This window comes from Balaenoptera acutorostrata, chromosome 1 (genome assembly GCF_949987535.1).
Source record: "Balaenoptera acutorostrata chromosome 1, mBalAcu1.1, whole genome shotgun sequence".
Classification (NCBI taxonomy): domain Eukaryota; kingdom Metazoa; phylum Chordata; class Mammalia; order Artiodactyla; family Balaenopteridae; genus Balaenoptera; species Balaenoptera acutorostrata.
In genome coordinates this window covers 159653389-159675364 of record NC_080064.1, presented here as the reverse complement: position 1 = coordinate 159675364, position 21976 = coordinate 159653389, and the positions used below count along the sequence as shown (strand labels likewise).

Sequence of the window (21976 nt, the reverse complement as noted above, 5' to 3'; positions counted from 1 at the left end):
TGCAGCCTAGCAGTGGCATTTCATTTTCTGTGGCAGTTTCATAGCTCTCAGTTTTCTGCTCTAATCAATAGCCTGTTTATCCCTACCAGGTGTTTTCTGGCCCTTTGGACAAACGTACATGTCACCTGGCAGCCAGGCTGCCACACACTGTCATGGTTACTGGCTCATGGTGATGTCTGGTAGGGTATAGTTCAGGGAACTAAAGTAGACTAATGTTTCCAGGAAAGGTCTAATGAACTTGCAAATAAACTTTTTTTTTTTTTTTACTACTTTGAGCTCTTAACCATTTGGAGTAGTAAAATTTTCTCTTTATAACCCTCAATCAGTAGCCATCAATGGAAATAATCTGTTTGTAATTTCATACAGACATTGATATTTTTATTTTTTAATTTTTAAAAATTAAAAGTTTTAAATTTGATTTATAATTTTTTAGTTGACTTACAGTGTTGTACAGCAAAGTGATTCAGTCATATATGTATATTTTTTCAAATTCTTTTCCATTATGGTTTACTACAGGATATTGAATATAGTTCTCTGTGCTATACAGTAGGAGCTTGTTATTTATCTGTGTTGTTTGTATCTGCTAACCCCAAACTCCTAATTTATCCTAATTTATCCCTCCCCCACCCTCTTTCCCCCTTGGTGACCAGAAATTTGTTTTCTTTGTCTGTGAGTCTGTTTATGTTTCATAAATAAGTTCATCTGTGTCATATTTTAGATTCCACATGTAAGTGATATCATATGGTATTTATCTTTCTGACTTACTTCACTTAGTATGATAATCTCTAGGTCCATCTATGTTGCTGCAAATGGCATTATTTAGTTCTTTTTTATGGCTGAGTAGTAGTCCATTGTGTATATGTACCACATCTTCTTTATCTATTCATCTGTCGATGGACACTTAGGTTGCTTCCATGTCTTGGCTATTGTAGATAGTGCTGCTATGAACATTGGGGTGCATGTATCTTTTCAAATTCTAGTTTTCTTTGGATATATGCCCAGGAGTGGGATTGCTGGATCATATGGCAACTCTCTTTTTAGTTTTTTAAGGAACCTCCATACTGTTCTCCATAGTGGCTGTACTAATTTACATTCCCACCAACAGTGTAGGAGGGTTCTCTTTTTTCCACACTCTCTCCAGCATTTGTTATTTGTAGACTTTTTAATGATGGCCATTCTGACTGGTATGAGGTGGTACCTCATTACAGTTTTGTTTTGCTGTTGTGATCTATTTTATTCATTTATTTTTTAAAATTTTTATTGGAGTATAGTTGATTTACAATGTTGTGTTAGTTTCAGGTGTACAGCAAAGTGAATCAGTTATACATATATATCTCCACTCTTTTTTAGATTCTTTTCCCATATAGGTCATTACAGAGTAATGAGTAGAGTTCCCTGTGCTATACAGTAGGTCCTTATTAGTTATCTATTTTATATATAGTAGTGTGTATATGTCAATCCCAGTCTCCCAATTTATCTCTCCCCCCTTCATCCCCCTCTGGTAACTATAAGTTTGTTTTCTATATCTGTGACTCTATTTCTGTTTTGTAAATAAGTTCAATTGTATCATTTTTTTAGATTCCACATATAAGTGATATCATATGATATTTGTCTTTCTCTGTCTGACTTACTTCACTCAGTATGACAATCTCTAGGACCATCCATGTTGCTGCAAATGGCATTATTTTGGTTTTTTTTGTGGCCAAGTAATATTCCATTGTATATATGTACCATATCTTCTTTATCTATTCCTCTGCCGCCTCCTTATAGTTTTGATTTGCATTTCTCTAATAATTAGTGATGTTGAGCATCTTTTCATGTGCCTATTGGCCATCTGTATGTCTTCTTTGGAAAAATATCTATTTAGATTTTCTGCCCATTTTTTGATTGGGTTGTTTGTTTTTTTGTTATGAGTTATACAAGCTGTTTATATATTTTGGAAATTAAGCCCTTGTCAGTCACATCATTTGCAAATATTTTCTCTCAGTCTGTAGGTTGTCTTTTCGTTTTGTTTATGCTTTCCTTTACTGTGCAAAATCTTATAAGTTTGATTAGGTCCCATTTGTTTATTTTTGCTTTTATTTCTATTGCCTTGGGAGACTGACCTACCAGCTTTCCCAACACTACTTGCTGAAGAGACTGTCTTTTCTCCATTGTATACTCTTGCCTCCTTTGTCGGAGATTAATTGACCGTAGGTGTATGGGTTTATTTCTGGGCCCTCTATTCTGTTCCATTGATCCATACAGACACTGTTAGTTTTAATTTATCAGCAGTTAATACTTTCACAACCCCAAATCAAAGTATCTTACTAAAAATCACAAATTTATGCAAAATTTTAACCCCCAAATTTACTAAACATTGTTTGTTGCTAGAAAACTAGCTTCTCTCAATTTTTGTCTTGTTTTTGGCATTTGTTTTGGCGCCTTATGAAACTAAATTTATGTGTTGCTTACTTTTAGTTAGATGCCATGTCTTCTCTTGAATGTATCTAGATTGAAAGATAATAGTTGACTGGTAAAAAGTTGGAAAGAAGCTTGGGTGACTATCTTCAAGGTAAGCAGATACTTTTGTAAGGAGAGAGTATATAGAATTAGGTCAAAGATGGCCGTTTCTAAGGGAAAAGAAACAAAGTTGGGGTAATATGTAAGAGAAATAATGCTATTCTAGAAATATAATTAAAGAAACCCTGATTTTATGGGGCAAAAAGAAAGGGGAACTAAAGTGATGTGTTAAAAAAGGATATGGGAAGTTCAGGAAAATGCTAAATTATAAGTTCCTTCCAGGCAGTAATTCTATGTTCTTTGAATTTAACATCGCTCTTGCCTTTCCCCTAACACACACTAACATACATTGTGAAATATAACCAATACATTGCTCTTTGCCAAGAAACCTGGTAATACTTTTAATAGGTTTATTGTACCTGTTAAGGATATATGTGGTTTAGAGGCAAGATTCTTTTAAAAATCCCTATGCTCACTATAGTAGCCTTGATCCCTCTTAAAAAGAACAGCTTAAAGCTGAGGCTATATTTTCTCAATTCACCACCACTGATTCATTTTTGGCCTTCTAAGATTAGCTCTTTGGGGAAAAATCTGGCAAGAGATTATGGTCTTAATCTTCCTCTTCTGTTTTCTCCCTTTTTAAGGATCCTATCTACCTCTTTCCTGCACCAAATGGCGTCTCTTTCTGTTTTCACTATCTCAAAGATCTGTTTGTGTTTCCCTTTGGGTAATGGATGGTGGCCATAGGGAATCCTCCCTGATTCAGAGATGCAGAGGTTGAAAGTACTGTCAGCAGGCAGAAATTCTGTTATTTGGGCAATTAAAAATATTTTCTTTTTGACTTCTTTTGCAGCATTGTTTCATAGCAGAGCAGGGCTTTTACTTATAGCCAGTGTATACTTTTTAACATAGACAGTAGGACTGTTAGGGTCCCTGAAATCATCTTGTCCATCCTTTATTCTTCTTTCAGAACTTTCCTAACACCAGCCCAGACAGTTCCTGACACAGTGGACCTTCAGTTACTGTTTAAACACAGTCTTTGTAGTTAGGTGGGCCTGGACTTACATCCTGGCTTGGTTACTTAACTGTGTGACTATGGTGCTGGGGTGTCCCGCATTTGTAAAATAGAAGTAGTAATCTGTATCTTTTAGGACTGGTGTGAGGCTTAAATAAGAGACTAGATGTAAAGCATCTAGAACAGTGTCAGGCACTTAGTAAGGCTCCCTTTGAATGATTAATCAGTGTCCTTGAGAAGAGGATTTCCTATTCTCTCAGTCACCTGTCCCTTCTCTGACAGCCATCCATGGTGGAACTCCTTCCTTTTGTCAAACTTAAGTCCTTCTGGTTCCAGCTTACTTAGAGTTATTCTGCTCTAGTTAGAAGCAAAGTTCTTCATAATTATTATGAAGTGCTTTTGTAATAAAATGAAAGGAGAGATGTTATAAAAAAGGTAAAAAATACAAAAGTTAAAGTTATAAAGTTAAAAGGTAAAGTTTCCCCTTCTTCCTTCTTCTGCATTCTACTATTGTCTCTCTTGATGGGTCTAGTAAGTGATAAGAGAATAAAGCTTCACTTTCCTACTTTTATCTGTATATGTGGGTACCTGGATGTTTGAATATCCACAAGGTATTGAGTTGTCAAAAAAGTTCATTTGGTTTTAAGTAAAAATAAAAGACACGTTTTTCATTTTCACCAAGAATTTTATTAAACAATGTATCCCCTCACCGAACGAACTTTTGGCCAACCCAATAGACTGCACAGACGCTATTCAGTACATTCTTGTCAACTTGTCTGTTATCTCATTCATCACAGTATGAAATCAGATAGTTCTGATCCTTAAGGGCTTCATGCTTATGAGTTGAGACACAGAGCTAAAGCCTTCACTTTGGGCTGTTTGGGATTGTAAACATATTTCCACTTTTAGCATGATGGTCTCATGCTTTCTGTGGCTAGTTCAGGGCTTTGGTTGGGATTATGGTTTTTCCCAAGTCTTGTTATGGCCTCTGAGTTACCACTCCCTACTTTTTACTAGGTAGGGAGATGAGCTTATATTTGTTCTATGCTGACTGCTGGGGTAAAGCTCTGGGTTGACACAGTTGCTTGTGGCCTGTTGTATTCTAGAAAGCATCTCAGTCAGTCGCAGCTCCCCAGTGGAGAGTGTTTGGACCAAAAGTAAAGGGATTTTCTACAATGTAACAAGAAGAGGGAGGTATTTGCCTTAATATGTAATTGACATTTAAGAGTGATAGTTCAGAGAACTGTATAAAAATGAGGAAAAATCAATCCTGTGTAAAAACAGATGGGAAAAACCTCCCATTGCCCTGTGAGAGTGGGCATGGGAGGAGAATTGATAGTGACGATAGGTAGCATACAGAGACAGGGATTGGAGTCGAGTCTGTGTCAGTTGCTGGGCAAGGGCAGGACTCTTATATAGTTAGGTACTTCTCTTCTGTGTGATGTAATGAGGCTTCAGAACTATAGAGAAAGCAAAGATATTTATGACCTACCTGAGTATGTGATCATCTTCTGTTTGAACCATCAGTTAAGATAATCATCCTTAGCTATCATTGAGTTTCGGTAATGTGCCATGAGCCATAGAGTAAGGAGTCCTCACCAGTAAGAGCCAATATTCTTAGGAAGTGGTCAGGCTTCAGTGATTGAGCCATTTCTTCTTGGCACTTAAGGTAGTGTCATTTTACATAAAAAACTTTCACATAAAAAACAAAACCAGAGGGCTTCCCTGGTGGCGCAGTGGTTGAGAATCCGCCTGCCAATGCAGGGGACACGGGTTCGAGCCCTGGTCTGGGAAGATCCCACATGCCACGGAGCAACTAGGCCCGTGAGCCACAACTACTGAGCTTGCGCGTCTGGAGCCCGTGCTCCGCAACAAGAGAGGCCGCGATGGTGAGAGGCCTGCGCACTGCGATGAAGAGTGGCCCCCGCTCGCCACAACTAGAGAAAGCCCTCGCACAGAAACGAAGACCCAACACAGCCAAAATCAAATTAATTAAATAAATAAATTTAAAAAAGAAAAAGAAAATTCATGGTGCTGTATTCATTCACTTGAAAAAAAAAATTACAATAATTAAATGTCTGACTTTAAAAAAAAAAAAAAAAAAAAAAAAACAAAACCAGAGAGGTAAATTCTGGTGTTTGCAGAGTAGCAATCTCCTTTCTATTACATTCTCTTAGTCTTGCCAGAAAAATTGATGGTAATATATCAACTTATGTAGATTCGACTGATTTGTGCAGATGTATTCTAAAAGAGAAATCTCTTTAGAAATTTGCTGTGACTCAAAATGGGAATTATGGCATACTCTCATGATTCCCTGGGATTCTTCTTCCTTGATTGAGTTAGGAGCAAAATGCTTACTCACTGCTTCATTCTTGGAGTAGATGCAAATAGCAGTTCCAGATAAATGTGTGGGATATGGGTTAAAAATAGAAAATTTTATATATGGTGATTGAAAGTGGTTTTGAGCAAGTAGTAAAGGCATCATTTATTCATCCAGTAATTGCACATTTATTTATTTATTTACTATTACTGTTTTTTTGGTCACGTCAAGCAGCAGGTGGGATCTTAGTTCCCCGACCAGGGATCGAACCCGCACCCCCTGCAGTGGAAGCACAGAGTCTTAACCACTGGACCACCAGGGAAGTCCAATTGCACATTTATTTATTGGATGCTCATTAAGTGCCAGACACTGTTCTAAGTGCCAGGAAGGAATACAGCCTTCCATGAAACAGTCTGAGGTCAGTCTTCCCTCTCAGGTGGCCATAATAGGGCCCAGAACAGGGCTCATCCTCTCTGTGAATTTTTTTTCACTCCCTGTCTCCAGGAGACAGTGCTGGCTTTCCTTTTTGTTTATAACCGTCAGGCATGAGTCATCCCTTTGCCGTGAGTATTGCAGAATCACATATCACATTCCAGTCTAATTTGTACTGCTGCCAGGGTCTCAGCCAGCAGCTCTTTTTGCCTGTCTTCCAACAGTCTTGATAGTCAGAACAGTGAGACCGACTGCACAAGTTAATTAACTGGGGAACGGAGAAGAGAGAGCATGGTACTTGTTTTCTATCCATTTTTGTTTAGTACAAGATGTATTTAGGAGTAGACAACTTCTTTCTAGGTGCCAATGTACCAGGCAGTACCTACCATCAGAATTCATTTTTGGGGAATTTTTAAAAATTGAAGTATAGTTGATATATAATATGTTACAGGTGTAAAACATAGTGATTCATAAGTTTTAAAGGTTATGTTCCTTTATAGTTATTATAAAATATGGGCTATATTCCCTGTATTGTACAATATATCCATGTAGCTTATTTATTTTATACATAGTAGTTTGTACCTCATAACTCCTATCTTGCCCCTTGCTCCTTCCCTCTCCCCACTGGTAACCACTAGTTTGTTCTCTGTATCTGTGAGCCTGTTTCTTTTTTGTTATAGTCACTAGTTTGTTTTATTTTTTAGATTGCACATGTAAGTGATATCATACAGTATTTGTCTTTCTCTGTCTGACTAATTTCACTTAGCATAATGCTCTCCAAGTCTATCCATGTTACTGCAAATGGCCAAATTTCATTCGTTTTATGGCTGAGTAGTATTACACTGTGTGTGTGTGTGTATATATATATATATATATATATATATATATACCATATCTTCTTTACCCACTGAATCAATTTTTTTAAAAATGAATTTGCAACTATGAGCAAATAAAGTCAACTGTCCCTTACAAAGGATATTGGTTCTACAAATGGACTTGGCAGCTTTGGCTGATGGTTGTGTTACACACACAAAATGGTCCTTTGAGGAAAACCTGTAAGTTTATTTCAGAATTTTAAGAAAATCCATCAAATAAACAAGCAAACAAAATTCTTCCTGAAAACTTTCTAAACAACACTTAACTTTGGTTTTGAATATTTAGGCTTTCTTCCCTTAATATTTCTATAATAAGTTTGATTGATTTATACCTTTAAAAAGATATATACTTAAGACAGAAGCAATTTTTAAAATATTTTTAAAAACCACTGTCATCTATAATTGTCTTGTTATAAATTTTCAGTTCTTGGGATTCTCTTCTAGCCTATCTAATTATTATATGTAATTAAAGTGTTGGCATTTAGGCAATTGCATGTTGTACTCTAAACCCTAAAAGTTCTTACTTACCCACTTTTTGAATGTGCCTCATGAAGTGACTGATACTCCAGCAGTGTGACTCAGTGTAGTGAAGGGGCTTGTTTTGAATAGCAGGGTGAGTGTCACACTAGTCTTCCAATCAGAAAACATTCCATGCAATTCGAGGCACACATGAAACAGCAAATTTCTTCTTGGCCTAGGCTTGGGTAGAAAGCACGTGGATTTATACAGTGTTTGCTCAAATTACAAATGCTGAGATGGTAAATTTTATCTTTAGGGAGTTCAAAGAGGCCAGCCAAATGAAAGTTCTGTGACCTACCTGAGAATAAAATTTATGAGTTCTTTGTTGAGGAAGAAGGTGAGACCTTTGTACTTTGCTGGAAATAGGAGAGCGCTGTCTCTCTCTCTCTCTCTTTCTCTGTCCTTCAACACACACACACACACACACACACACACACACACACACTACAAGAAACAATAGGCTGGCATTTCCCAGCCCTTTCTTCCTTATCTGGAGGAGATCAAAAAGGAAAAGATCCCAGGTTTTGATTTTTAAAAATCTTTCATCAATAATACCTCTTGCTCAAAAAAGGAATAAAAACAGAGTATTAGTCTGAAAGAAAATAAACAAATTGCATATCTTAGATTTCAAATAAAGTAAATTTGCAACATCTGATAACTGTTAAGAACACAGACTTGAGCAGATTTGTGTTGAGTTCTTTCATAACTCTTTAAAATGTACTAGAATTCTGCAAAGGATTGATTTTGAGTCTGCAGACTTTGGAGTTGGTGTGCCTGCAGTGGTGATATAGGCACAAGTCTCCAGGTCAGCACTTAGGTCTGGAGTGCCAGGCAAAGTAGGCAATTTCAGAGATTTGGAGGAACCTATGCATGGATGGAAATACATGCTCTTAAGTGCTTCAAGATCCTTAGGAAAGAAGTAGAACAATAAAAAGAAACTACTAGCTAGGGAAAGGACCTGTGGAAAGTTGTTTCTAAACCAAAGATCATTCTTGAAACTCACTTTAGGCGTTGGGTTTATCAGTTATGATTGGTTTCCATTGTATGTAACAATCAGAAAAATAGGGGCTTGCTTAAGCAAGACAGAGGTTACTTTTTCTCCCTCATATAAATGAAGTCTAAAGCTAGGCAGTTGAGGGCTGATGTGGCAGCTCTGTAGTCATCAGAGATCCAAGCTCCCTATTTCTTTCTTTTTTAAAAAATTAATTAATTAATTAATTTATTTATTTATTTTTGGCTGCATTGGGTCCTAGTTGCTGTGCGCAGGCTTTCCCCAGTTGTGGCTAGCGGGGGCCACTCCTCGTTGTGGTGCATGGACCTCTCATTGCAGTGGCCTTTCTTGTTGCGGAGCACAGGCTCTAGGCGCGCAGACCTCAGTAGCTGTGGCACGCAGGCTCAGTAGTTGTGGTGCATGGGCTTAGTTGCTCTGCGGCATGTGGGATCTTCCTGGACCAGGGCTTGAACCCGTGTCCCCTGCATTGGCAGGTGGATTCCCAACCACTGTGCCACAGAGAAGTCCCCCTATTTCTTTTTGCTTCATCATCCTCAGGGCTGGCTTCTACTCTCACGTTTGCTCAAGGACTGCAAGATGATCACTGCTGCTCTGTCTGTCACATCTGTGCTCCAAGCAAGAAGGGCAAGTCCAAAGGGTGTACTTACTAGTAGAATCAACCCTTTAAAGAGCTTTCCTGTTGCCCCACCTGTTATTGGGCACCCCTGTCTATAAAAGACATTGCCTTCCAAATAATGCAGAGGTTAAATATTGGATAGGCAAACCTTAGTGTCTGCCAGAGCAAGTGAGCATGAGCATAAAGGTATTACTAAGACTTAGGTGGCTAAGACTTTGGGATGCCTGCCAACTCCTAGAATAGGACGGTAATGTTTGGCAGATATAGCCTTTAGTTTGCTGCTTGATTGATTGATTCAACAAAGTTAAGGACTTACTCTGTACTAGGCACTGGAGTTATAGTAGTGAACAACATAGACATGGTCCCTGTCCTCAAAGAGTTTATAGGCTAATGGGAAAAAATTAGGTTTTAAATAAATAAATTATAAATGTGTTGAACATTAAGAAAAGGAGAAGTAGAGAAGTGCTCGGGATTGTGTAATAGGAAAGACTCCCGAGGGGTATGACACGATGTATACATTGAGATTTAAAGAACCTTGGGAATTAGCCAGGTTAGAAAGATAGGGATGAGTTAGTCAGGTTAGAAAGAAGGGGAGGAATGTTCTAGGCAGATTCACTCCCAGTCTGTTAAGAGTTCTTTCTTCATCTACTATTTGTCTTATTTCTTCATCAGAGGGAATTAATGGGAGTTTCCAAAGCAACAAAAGGGACTAAATATTCTTTTTTATCTAAAATGGCTAAAAGGACTGCCATCCTTTCTACTTATTTGTTTTTCCACTCTCTCTAGACGAGTGCCTGCCTGCATAGGCTGCACCGGGGAGTCTTGGTAACCAAGGAAGGAGGTGGACAGATGATTGGGGCACACCGAAGTTCAGTTGCCCCATCATAGATCTGGATTTTGGTCTCAGTGTGGGACTTTGGGGAGGCAAGGATTGGTTCTGACCCTGAAGTGCTGATATGACCCCCTTCCCCTTCTAGGAAGTGGACATTGTGGTAGCACCGTGCCAAGGCCTCCGGCCCACAGTGGATGTTCTGGGTGACTTGGTGAATGATTTCTTGCCTGTGATAACCTATGCACTCCACAAAGATGAACTCTCTGAAAGGGATGAGCAAGAGCTTCAGGAAATCCGAAAGTATTTCTCCTTTCCCATATTCTTTTTCAAAGTGCCGAAGCTGGGCTCGGAGATAATCAGCTCCTCCACCAGAAGAATGGAGAATGAAAGATCACCACTCCATCGCCAGCTAACTGACCTGGGCTATCTGAGCAGCAGTCACTGTAACTGTGGGACCCCCAGCCAGGACACCAAAGCTCAGAGCATGTTGGTGGAACAAAGTGAGAAGCTGAGACACTTGAACACATTTTCTCACCAGGTGCTACAGACTCACCTGGTGGACGCAGCCAAGGCCCTGAACCTGGTGCACTGCCGCTGCCTCGACATCTTTATTAACCAGGCCTTTGACATGCAGCGGGACCTGCAGATTACTCCCAAACGTCTAGAATATACACGAAAAAAGGAGAATGAGTTGTACGAATCACTGATGAATATTGCCAACCGAAAGCAGGAGGAAATGAAGGACATGATCGTTGAGACGCTTAACACCATGAAGGAGGAACTTCTGGATGATGCTGCCGACATGGAGTTTAAAGGTAGGTCCTAGAGAACTTGATGGGGTGCGGGGACTACAGCATCCTCTAACTCTTTTCCAGCTGGAAGTTGAGTACATTAATTCTGAAGCCCAAAGGAACCTCAGGATCATCTCACCTACCCCCACTGTCATTAGCAGGAGCCCACCTTAAATCATTTAGCCTAGGTGGCCTCTCTTGTTCTGAGAGACCTTCCTGGAAGATTCCACCATCATTCCTTCCTAGGACTGTTAGTCCAGCTTTTGGTAAATTCATCCCAGTAGTGCTCTTTAGTCTCCAGTTTATATCTGTATCCCCTTGACCTTGATAAAACTGGAGAGGAGCTGCTTGAAGAATGTCACTAAGTCATGCTTTAACCCTGGCTCCTTTGGCATGGTCCATGCTTCTTCGTCAGTTCTTTTTTGTGTGTCATGGTCTCATTTTCTTTTCAGGCTGCTCCTGAGACCTAACTCAGAAGGATTTCCCAAAGTAGCGGTTTTAGCTTTTCTGACGTTCCCATTCTTCATGAATGACTGTTAACAAAACTGGGCCAAATGCTTAGTCTGGTCTTTTGGTGTCTGAGGTTTAGATGCTACGGACTTTGTATACTGACTTCTGCATGAACATTAGCTCTACTACCTATTAATTAAAGTACGTGGTTTGCAAGTTACCCTTTAGGTTCTCAGTCATGGCTATGCATCCAAATAACCTGGGAGGCTTTTTGAAAATGTAGATGCTTGAGACCATTAAAGACCACTCCAGACCTACTAATCAGCATTTCTGACATGGGACCTAGCATCCGTTTTTTGTTTTTGTTTTTTTCTAAAACAACCTCCCTAGGTGGATTCTGCTTATTGCCATTTTCTAGATGAGGAAACTCAGGCTTAGACAGGTTAAGTAGTTTGCTCAAGGTCACACAGCTACTAAATAGTAGAGGCAGAATTTGAATCTAGACAGTCTGATTCCTGAGCCCATACTCTTAATTTCCATGCTTTACTGCTTCCTAATCTGTTCCCAGTTACCGATGCTACCATCTTCCTGGGAACCAGCTTCAAAACCTCAGCATGGGGACTTCCCTGGTGGTCCAGTGGTTAAGACTCCGCGCTTCCAATGCACGGGGCATAGGTTTGATCCCTGGTCAGGGAGCTAAGATCCCATGTGCCGCGTGGCTCGGCCAAATAAAAAAAATAAAAATAAAAAAATTTTTTTAAGTAAAAAAAAGTCTTAAACAAACAAACAAAAACCTCAGCATGGTCTTTAACTGTTTTCTTTCTCTTGTCCCCATAACCAGTCAGTCGCCAAGTCCTGCTGAGTCTTCTTCCCTATTTCATATATACCTTTGCTTCTCTATTCCTTCCTCTTTAGTCTAAGTGAACTATTGTTACCTGACTGATCTCACTGACATCTTTCTCTCCTTTCTCCAGTTCATCTTTACTGGCTCTATTTCTACAGACTGAGTTAAGACTCCTTAGCCTAGTATTCAAGATCTTCCAAAGCCTAGCCATTTCCAACTTTCTCAGTCTTGTTTCCCACTATGCACCTTCCTGTAATTTCTTTTTTGGTTGGTCTCAACTGCTTCCTGTCCTCTGCATGCTTCCTTTACTTTTTTTTTTTTTTTTTGCTTATGCCCTGCCCTAAACCTGAATGTCTTTTGTTTGTGAATTTTCAAATCCTACGTACCCTTCAAGGCCTCTTCCAAACAACATTTTTCATGAAGTTGTCTTTAATTTTCTTAGCTAATAATGATCGCAGTTCATCTGGACTCCCATAGAATTTCATCTGGAACTGAAATTTCTGGTGTATTTCACTTTTTTATCTTATTATTATATTTATGTTCCTCTATTTTCTAAAATCCTAGAAATGAAGAACAGGATCTGGGTCTTTATTCATCACTATATCCCTTGCAGCAAATAACAGAGTCTGTGTATAGTACATCTTTGGAAAATGAATGAGTGTGTGAGTGATGGTATATGTTTGTCACACTTATAGATACAAAGGAAATATACTTTAGCAAGCATAGGATGCTTGATTTCTTATCGGTCTTTCTAAAGATGAACAAAGATACCTCTTTGGCGAATTCCCATTGTAGGGAGGAGTTGCTGAGAAGTGCTCACTTGCAGTGGAAATCCTAGGAAATCTGAATGTTTAATTTAATTCAGTGCCTGAGTAAAAGACCCTGGAGCATCAATGCCAGCATCAGAGTAGACATGATAAAGGGTTGTCAGGGCAGGTAGGTGGAGCAGTCAATGAAACATTTGATTGTCTATCATGTACCAGGTATACCACGTTTGGTACCTGGGACACAGTGGTTAGCTCAGATGTGGAGTAACTGGGAACAAGTAGATCAAATGTCTGGCTCTGTTAACTACATCGTGGACTTGTGGTTCTACTTACCTAGTTGGCTACATCTTAGACAGGACTTACGTGCTGCTTCTTACCTTGTTCTAATACATTCTGGGTATCCTTGAGGCAATGACAAGTAGATTTAGAAGAGAGCTGCCACATATCCTATGGAGCCAGATTTTTATTACTGATTTTTGTTTCTTTTAAAATAAAGGTAATGCATGCACACTAGGTATCATGACATACATACTTTATAAATTATTTATGTTTTGAAAAGATAATACCTAGAAACATGGTACTTTACTCAAAGATATAAAGATACTGTCTTCTAGTCATCTAGTTTTCCTCTATATGTTCTTCTGCCCTTGCTTTTTCACTTATCCCATATCTTAGAGATCTCTCCATAGATGTGCAGAGAAATTTATCTTCTTCTAAAGGATATACCTTAATTTATTTAACTGTTCCTCTACTGCTGGATATATAGGCTGTTTCTTGGTTTCTTTTTTTTTAAAATAAATTTATTTATTTTATTTATTTATTTTTGGCTGTATTGGGTCTTTGTTGCTGCGTGCGGGCTCTCTCTAGTTGCGGCGAGGGGGGCCACTCTTCGTTGTGGTGCACGGGCCTCTCATTGCAGTGGTCTCTCCTGTTGCGGAACACGGGCTCCAGGCGCACAGACCTCAGCAGTTGTAGCACGCGGGCTCAGTAGTTGTGGCTCGTGGGCTCCACAGCGCAGGCTCAGTAGTTGTGGCTCACGGGCCCAGCTGCTTCACAGCCATGTGGGATCGTCCCGGAGCAGGGCTCGAACCTGGGTTCCCTGCATTGGCAGGCGGATTCTTATCCGCTGCACCACCAGGGAAGCCCCTTTCTTCCTTCCTTTCTTCCTTTCCTTCCTCCCTTCTTTTCCTCCCTCCCTCCCTCCCTCCTTTCTTTCCTTCTTTCCTTCCTTCCTTCCTTCTTTCTCTTTCTTTTTCTTTCTTTCTTTCTTTCTCTTTCTTTTTCTTTCTTTCTTAGAGTATACTGCATTGATCATCATTGTGCATGCATATATTTGAGACTTGTAAGGGTATATTTCTAGAAAAGTAATTCCTAGAAGCAGAAACAATAGTTGGGTCAAAGGGTGTATAGATTTCTTTTGTTAATTGGCTGGTTAGCTTAAATTTTTGATAGATATTGCCAGATTTCTTCCAAAGAGGTGGTACCAATATAAGTTTCTAACATTAGAGAGGGCCTTTTTAGGAGTGGAATTTTTATAGGTGATTTGTCTTCTCTTAAGTTCTTCTATCCTCTGGTTTGCAAAACAGACTTTTCTAATCCTGAGAGCTAGTAGCATAGTGGGGACAACGTTCCAGTTTTACTTTTTATTTCTCTAGTAGTTGATTAAAATTGAATTCTTGACTCGTGGATTTTTCTCATTAATATGCTAGGAAGTGTGAATTATTACAAAGATCAGAGGTTTTGGAATCCATGAGCTTTGGGTTCAAATGCTAGCTATATTACTTCCTAACTGTACCATCCCCTCCCAGTGCCCACTTTATTCTCTCTTTGAGGCTTTTTCCTGACATATAAAATATAACCAGTAATATACCCCTGACAGTGTTGTTGTTGGGATTAAATTAGATTACATATGAAAAATACTTACTGTGCATTTCAAATAGTCTGCAGTCAATAAATGTTGTTCCTCCTCTTCTATAAATGTGATATAAGAGCTGACAAAATCAATAGGTTCATTCTGTACACAGTTGCTCCTTCTCACGATTCTTAGATGCCTTAAGTAGTTGAGGATTGCATGGCCCGTGGTCATGCTGAGAGTCAGTTTGTCAACCATATGCATTTTAGTAGCTGTTGTTCATGGTAGCTCCTTGGGTCTGACTTGGAAGCTGCCTTTATTCAGTGTGCCTGCCCCTTCCCCTCACAGCCAACTAGCTTTTTGCTCTGCCTCCATAGATGTCATTGTCCCTGAGAATGGAGAACCAGTGGGCACCAGAGAGATCAAATGCTGCATCCGACAGATCCAGGAACTCATCATCTCCCGGCTTAATCAAGCAGTGGCTAACAAGCTGATCAGCTCTGTGGATTACCTACGTGAGAGCTTCGTCGGAACCCTAGAACGGTGTCTGCAGAGCCTGGAGAAGTCTCAGGATGTCTCGGTTCACATCACCAGTAATTATCTCAAACAGGTACTCAAAGGGTAGTAAAGAGTGTGTCACAGATAACACATGAAACAGAATCCACCCACGAACACAGCTTCAAGTTAGTCAAGAATTTCCCTTTCAACTTTTTGCCAGTCCAGTTTGAATTTTATTTTGTTTTCCTATCTCATGACCACTGCTTGTGGGAGGTGCTTGTGAATTGTCAAATTGCAGTTAAGTCAATGAGCAAGAAGATGAAGATGAAGTAAAGGAGCCCAAATAGTCACCAAATAGATGATCAGCCTGCATTGACTCTGCACATATACTGAGGGATAGATTTGGGAACCTTGGAACTGGACCATGTTCTTGAAATAAATATCATTTATTGCATTTTTAATTAGCCACTCTACTCAGGGAATATTGACTTTCGTTTGTGTACTGTCTTTCAGATCTTAAATGCTGCCTATCATGTTGAAGTCACATTTCACTCAGGGTCCTCAGTTACAAGGATGCTGTGGGAGCAAATCAAACAGGTAGAGGTTGTTTAGGGAAGTGTTTTTCAGCCCCTAGTTGGCTTAGGTGAATCTTGGTCGTTCCAACAGAAACTGATGTCTAGGATGTCTGTCCTAAACAAACTGATGTCTGTAAGGGCAGGTGGCCCTTTGTCCTGGTTTGCCTGCCTGGGAGAATCCTGGTTTATGCCTGTTCTGAAATAATTATTAACAGTGCCCCCTTTAACTATTAAAAGTGATGTGTCTAAATGATATTTTATGGAGCCATAAAACCTTACTTCACTACCTTCTTCATATTTCTTTTCCCCAACCTAAGTGTTTTCTCAGAACCAGGCTTTGTTGCCAGAGGCCATGAGTGTGGTTTCCTTTCTGATGTTCCATCTGACTCTTACATAGAGTTATTTGCTGTATTTAGAAAGGGATTTATCAGGCACCCCCAGTACTGAATGTAATGTATTGATTTGTGAGCATGCAGACTAGGCCTAGTGTTCTTTGATGCTTTCCATTGGGCTGAGCCCCGATTTTGAGGTAGATGGAATTGGAGAGTGTTGGACTTCATACAGCTCTTATCTTAAGATCCTGGCCTAACGAGTGGGTAACCCAGAGAGGGAGGGGTGTTGGTTCTTCCTGGTGGTTCCTGTCTCCCATCCCTCAGTGTTCTCACTGTCCTCATCCTGACAGATCATCCAGCGCATCACATGGGTGAGCCCACCTGCCATCACACTAGAGTGGAAGAGAAAGGTGGCCCAGGAAGCCATCGAGAGCCTCAGTGCCTCCAAGTTGGCCAAGAGCATTTGCAGCCAATTCCGGACTCGGCTCAACAGTTCTCATGAGGCCTTTGCAGCCTCATTGCGGCAGGTGGGTATATAGGAAAGGACATACAGCTGGATCAATCGGAGAGGAACCTCATCCTCTTTGGAATGTTTTGTCTACTGCTGTCTACATAATTTTTAAAAAATCATCAGTATATTTCCTTTCTATTCTGTTAAAGGATAATACTAAGTTACAGGGTGTTTCATCAGTAAATTTTTCATGTGGATATTTTTCTAACTCTAGAGAGAATGGAGGGAACTCAATTTCTCCCCACTTCACTGAGTGAGGAATGAAAATCGAGGGGTAGGAATTTTATATGAGTTTATATAGTATTTTAAGAATGAGTGACAGAAAGGGCTGACATTCCAACTTCCATAGTAGTTTGCAGTTATGTGACATCTGCTTATCCCTTTGGGGTGTGCGCGTGTGCATGTGTACATGTGTGTGGAGGGGAGGGTAGGGAGATGTGATTATGCATCCAGGAAGAAAAATTATTACTTAATGAATGCTCACTATCTGCCAATCTCTGAGCTATGTTACATATATCTTATTTAATTCCCACAGGTATCCTCATGAGGTAGATATTATTATCCCTATATAATAGGTGAGGAAGCCAAAGCTGGGGACCTGATAAATCATATTTCTTTCTTCTTTTTCCTTCCCAGCTGGAAGCTGGCCACTCAGGCCGGTTGGAGAAAACTGAAGATCTATGGCTGAAGGTTCGGAAAGATCATGCTCCCCGCCTGGCCCGCCTTTCGCTGGAAAGCCGTTCTTTACAGGATGTCTTGCTGCATCGTGAGTCCTTATATTTTTTCCCTAGTAAATTGGAGGAGGAAGGTTCTGGATACCTGACATCCTCATGTTCAACCCTGGAGAATCCCAGTGTCTAAAGCTGCTTCCTTGCGAAGCTGCCTAAACACCCATTGATGTATTTTTGAATTTCTGATGAAGTCTGTTTGGTCCTGCTATTTATATAGTTCAAATAATACAACCAAAGTTTATTTAAATTAAACCAGTTAGGTTACTACTGGTTTAGAAAACATCCAGATTTCTTCCCCTGGCATAATTATGACTTCCTGCTTCTAGGCAGGTCCACGTCTAAGAATCTTAGGGAGGTTGCCCAGCAAGTTCCCATCCTTCCTGCCTTATCTCTGTCTCTGTACCTTATAGGTAAACCTAAACTGGGACAGGAACTGGGCCGGGGCCAGTATGGTGTGGTGTACCTGTGTGACAATTGGGGGGGGCACTTCCCTTGTGCCCTCAAGTCGGTTGTCCCTCCAGATGAGAAGCACTGGAATGACCTAGCTTTGGAGTTCCACTACATGAGGTAGGTTCTGGTCTCATTCATCTTTGTGGGGAACGATCCAGAGAAGAAGCTAGAAGCCTGGTATAAATTTTGTACCAAGAGCTATAGTATGCCTTGTCTCTCCATTCCTGTGTCTCAGAATGTTGTAGACCAGTATTTCAGTGTCTGGCCCAGAAATGTGCTCTCTTCAACGCCTTTCCTGCTTTTACCTGCCCTTTCCCCACCATCCTAATTTCTCAGACCCATCCTTCCATTTGACTTTCTTCCTTAGTCCTTAAGGCCTGTCAGTTTTTAGATTCCGTAATTCTCTGTCCTCGTTAAGAGAGGCCATTCTCTTTGCCCTCTCTCTGTACTGAGGGCTATTACCTCTGGGCCTGGACTATGCGTGGTCTCAGGGTTATTTCTTCCACTGTGGTGACATGCTATGCAAGGCTAGCTCTAGCCCAGACCTTTCCGCCCCTCACCAGGTCTCTGCCGAAGCATGAGCGATTGGTGGATCTGCACGGTTCCGTCATCGACTACAACTATGGTGGTGGCTCCAGCATCGCTGTGCTGCTCATTATGGAGCGGCTGCACCGGGACCTCTACAGTGGGCTGAAGGTGAGGCAGGGCAAGGAGGGAGTGAGGCCCAGCTGGCAGCCAGACCCACGGGTTCCTTTCTGGCCTTTCCTCCTTTCTTCTTTATTCAGAGCCCCTAGCTCTCATAAGACAATGTTGGAGTAATCAAGCTTTATTACCTTCATTTCCAAAAAACCTTAAAAATGTCTCAGAATATGTTTTTTTGCCCAGTTTATATCCAGAATACTGCAGTTCACCACTTTTACCTCTCGTGGTAGTGGTAAAAATCTAGACTACACAGAAGAGCAGAAAAGCTTCCTATAACTCTGCTATTCTTTCTCATTTTTGTTCTCAGTGAATTAAGCTAGTTTTTGTTGTCAACAAATATTTATTAGTGACTACTTTGTACAAGGCCCTGTATTAAGCAACATAAGGGGATATCAAAAAGTATAATTGGCCAGGGGCTTTTAAAAGAATTGTAGGGACTTCCCTGGTGGCGCAGTGGTTAAGAATCCGCCTGCCAGTGCAGGGGACACAGGTTCGAGCCCTGGTCTGGGAAGATCCCACATGCCGCAGAGCAACTAAGCCCCCACGCCACAACTGCTGAGCCCGTGTACTGCAACTACTGAAGCCCGCACGCCTAGAGCCCATGCTCTGCAACAAGAGAAGCCACTGCAATGAGAAACCCATGCACCGCAACAAAGAGTAGCCCCTGCTCACCACAACTAGAGAAAGCCCGCACGTAGCAATGAAGACCCAACACAGCCAAAAATAAATTTTAAAAATATTTTAAAAAATAAAATAAAATAAAATAATTGTAGTCAGTGAATATTTCATGAACAGGTGGCATTTGAGTTGGATAAGTGAACCTTGATGGGTAAAATTTGGGCAGATGGAAAGAAGAGGTCATGGCAGGGGGAAGGAATAGCATAGTGCCCAGAACATTTGAAGGACACTGACTGTGTTGGAGCAGCTGGTTCATTTGGGGAATAGAGGGGAGATAATATGCAAAGAAATGTTGGGAACAAGTTATAGAAGACCAAAAATGTAGAGTTCCATAGCATTCAAATTCCGTCATAGACAGTGAGAAGCGAAAGATTTTGAATGAAGGTGAAATACCCTCAGTTGGATGTTGAGTTCCCCTCATCTAAAACAGCCACCAGCAGGGAAATAGAGAGGTTTCTTTTGTTTGTCCTCTACATTGGAGCTGGAAAAGCTAACCCCAGAGTATCTGGTAGGTCCCTTCTCACAGGTGCCTCTTGTACCAGTTTATATGGAATAAGACAGAAGAATCCTTAGAAATGCTTGCAGGAGCCATGAGAAATCAATACGGTGAATAAAATGACCCTGCAGGTGGCTTTCCTTCTTCATTTCAGGGGAGTTAAGCTCAGCACCATGTGATGCTTTTCCATAAGTGGGTTAGAGAACCATATATGGGCTTTTGGATGAGTGATATAACATTCTCCAGAATTCAAGAGACCCTAAATTGGAGGCTTGGTAGAAGTAAGATGAGTGACTTTGGTATTTGAATCCATAAAACCAAAGGCTAACCAGTCCTACAAAGCAATGGAAGTAAATCTGCCTGAGAGTCCTAGAAATACTCACTTTGAGCCTCTAAGGCAGTTCTAGAGTTTGTTCAGGATTAGAGATGCACTCATGCCTTCAGGCGTTTGGTTGTGGCTCTCCTAGTCACATTTGGGGATCATCCACCTGACCTAAGTGCTGCCTCCAAGGGATTTGATCTGGCCTTTATAGCTTGCCCTTCCTTGCTTTTCCTTTATTTCCCTCTCCTACCTTCTTCTTCCCTTATTCTCATCCACTTTTCTGTCCTTGTGTACCCTAGTGTGGTCAGTCTTTCAGTATCTCACAGAAGAAACTCTTAGTTGGTATAAGCAAGTTGGATTGAGGAGTTGTCTTCTTAGTGACAAGTAAACCCTTTTGTCTCCCCAAGGCTGGGCTGACCCTGGAGACCCGTTTGCAGATAGCACTAGATGTGGTGGAAGGAATCCGCTTCCTGCACAGCCAGGGACTTGTCCACCGTGATATCAAACTGAAAAATGTGCTGGTAAGTAAGAGCTGTTTCCCCAAGATAACTCCCTGTCTCTATGTGTAAGTGACCTTTGGAGGGAGGTACACATAAATGTAAATTTGGTCACAGGAAAAGACTGTGACCAGTTAACAGCAGAGTGGATGGATGGTTTCTTGGACTTGAAGCTTAGGGAGGAGTTGCATCATAGGCCTAGCTTATATTGCTTAAGATTTTTTCTCCCAACACTGGTGAGAAAATTTAAACTTACAGAAAAGCTAAAAGAGTGGTACAATGAAGATTCACATACTATTCACCCAGATTCATATTCTCTTTCCTAGTGTAGTCTCTCTTTGTTTCTGTCTCTCTCTTTCTTCACACACACACATACACACACACACACATTTTTTACTGAACTATATGAGAGTAACTTGCAGATAAAACTTTACTCCTACATACTTCAGCTTGTATCTTCTAAGGAAAAGGACATTCTTCCACTTAATTAAAATGCCATTATTCACACCCAAGAAGTTTAAATTGATACAATATTATTAGTTAATACACAGTCTATATTAACATTTTCCAGTTGTCCCAAATATGTTCAACTATCCCAAATATGGTCTATTTGTTTGTTTGGCCCAGGATCCAATCCAAGGATCATACAGTGCATTTTGTCATGTTTCTTTAGCCTCTTAATCTAGAATAGTCCTGCCTTTTTTTGCTTTTGTGACATTGATATTTTTGAGGATTCCAGGTCTTGTTATTGCTTAGGGTTTGAGATGCTGGATGAGGACTGAGATGGGTAAACACACCTTAAAAGGTAAGATAGTCATGAACCTGCCAGTCCTGTTATCTAATTATAAAGAATCTTTTGACATACTCCTTTTGAAAATATATTGGATTATCATTGAAGTGTCTCTGGTAACACTTAAATGATATATAAAGAGGGCTTTCCTGGTGGCACAGTGGTTGAGAATCCGCCTGCCAATGCAGGGGACACAGGTTCGAGCCCTGGTCTGGGAAGATCCCACATGCCATGGAGCAACTAAGCCCGTGAGCCACAACTACTGAGACCCACGTGCCACAACTACTGAAGTCCGCGTGCCTAGAGCCCGTGCTCCAAAACAAGAGAAGCCACCACAATGAGAAGCCCACGCACCACAACGAAGAGTAGCCTCCGCTCGCCACAACTAGAGAAGTCCCACGTGCAGCAATGAAGACCCAACACAGCCAAAAAATAAAAATAAATAAATAAATAAATTTATTTAAAAAAAATGATATATAAAGATGATAGCAGTTTTGGGGGGAGGGAAATATCTTCCTAAAATTATAGGCTGAAACCTAAGAGGCTTGTCAATAGCCAAATGAGACA

At 40.5% G+C, this 21976-nt stretch overlaps 1 protein-coding gene across 3 annotated transcripts in view; it reads left to right on the top strand.

The window, feature by feature from the left end:
* The window catches only part of DSTYK (dual serine/threonine and tyrosine protein kinase), a 58091-nt gene that overhangs the window by 29332 nt on the left and 6783 nt on the right, over nucleotides 1-21976 (top strand). For all 3 annotated transcript variants that reach the window (XM_007182794.2, XM_057526141.1, XM_007182796.2), the window contains 8 exons: nucleotides 10269-10938; nucleotides 15205-15437; nucleotides 15839-15922; nucleotides 16583-16759; nucleotides 17380-17509; nucleotides 17885-18041; nucleotides 18488-18620; nucleotides 20530-20643. In XM_007182794.2, coding sequence (XP_007182856.2) covers nucleotides 10269-10938; nucleotides 15205-15437; nucleotides 15839-15922; nucleotides 16583-16759; nucleotides 17380-17509; nucleotides 17885-18041; nucleotides 18488-18620; nucleotides 20530-20643 — 1698 coding nt within the window. The remainder of the gene's footprint in view (nucleotides 1-10268; nucleotides 10939-15204; nucleotides 15438-15838; nucleotides 15923-16582; nucleotides 16760-17379; nucleotides 17510-17884; nucleotides 18042-18487; nucleotides 18621-20529; nucleotides 20644-21976) is intronic.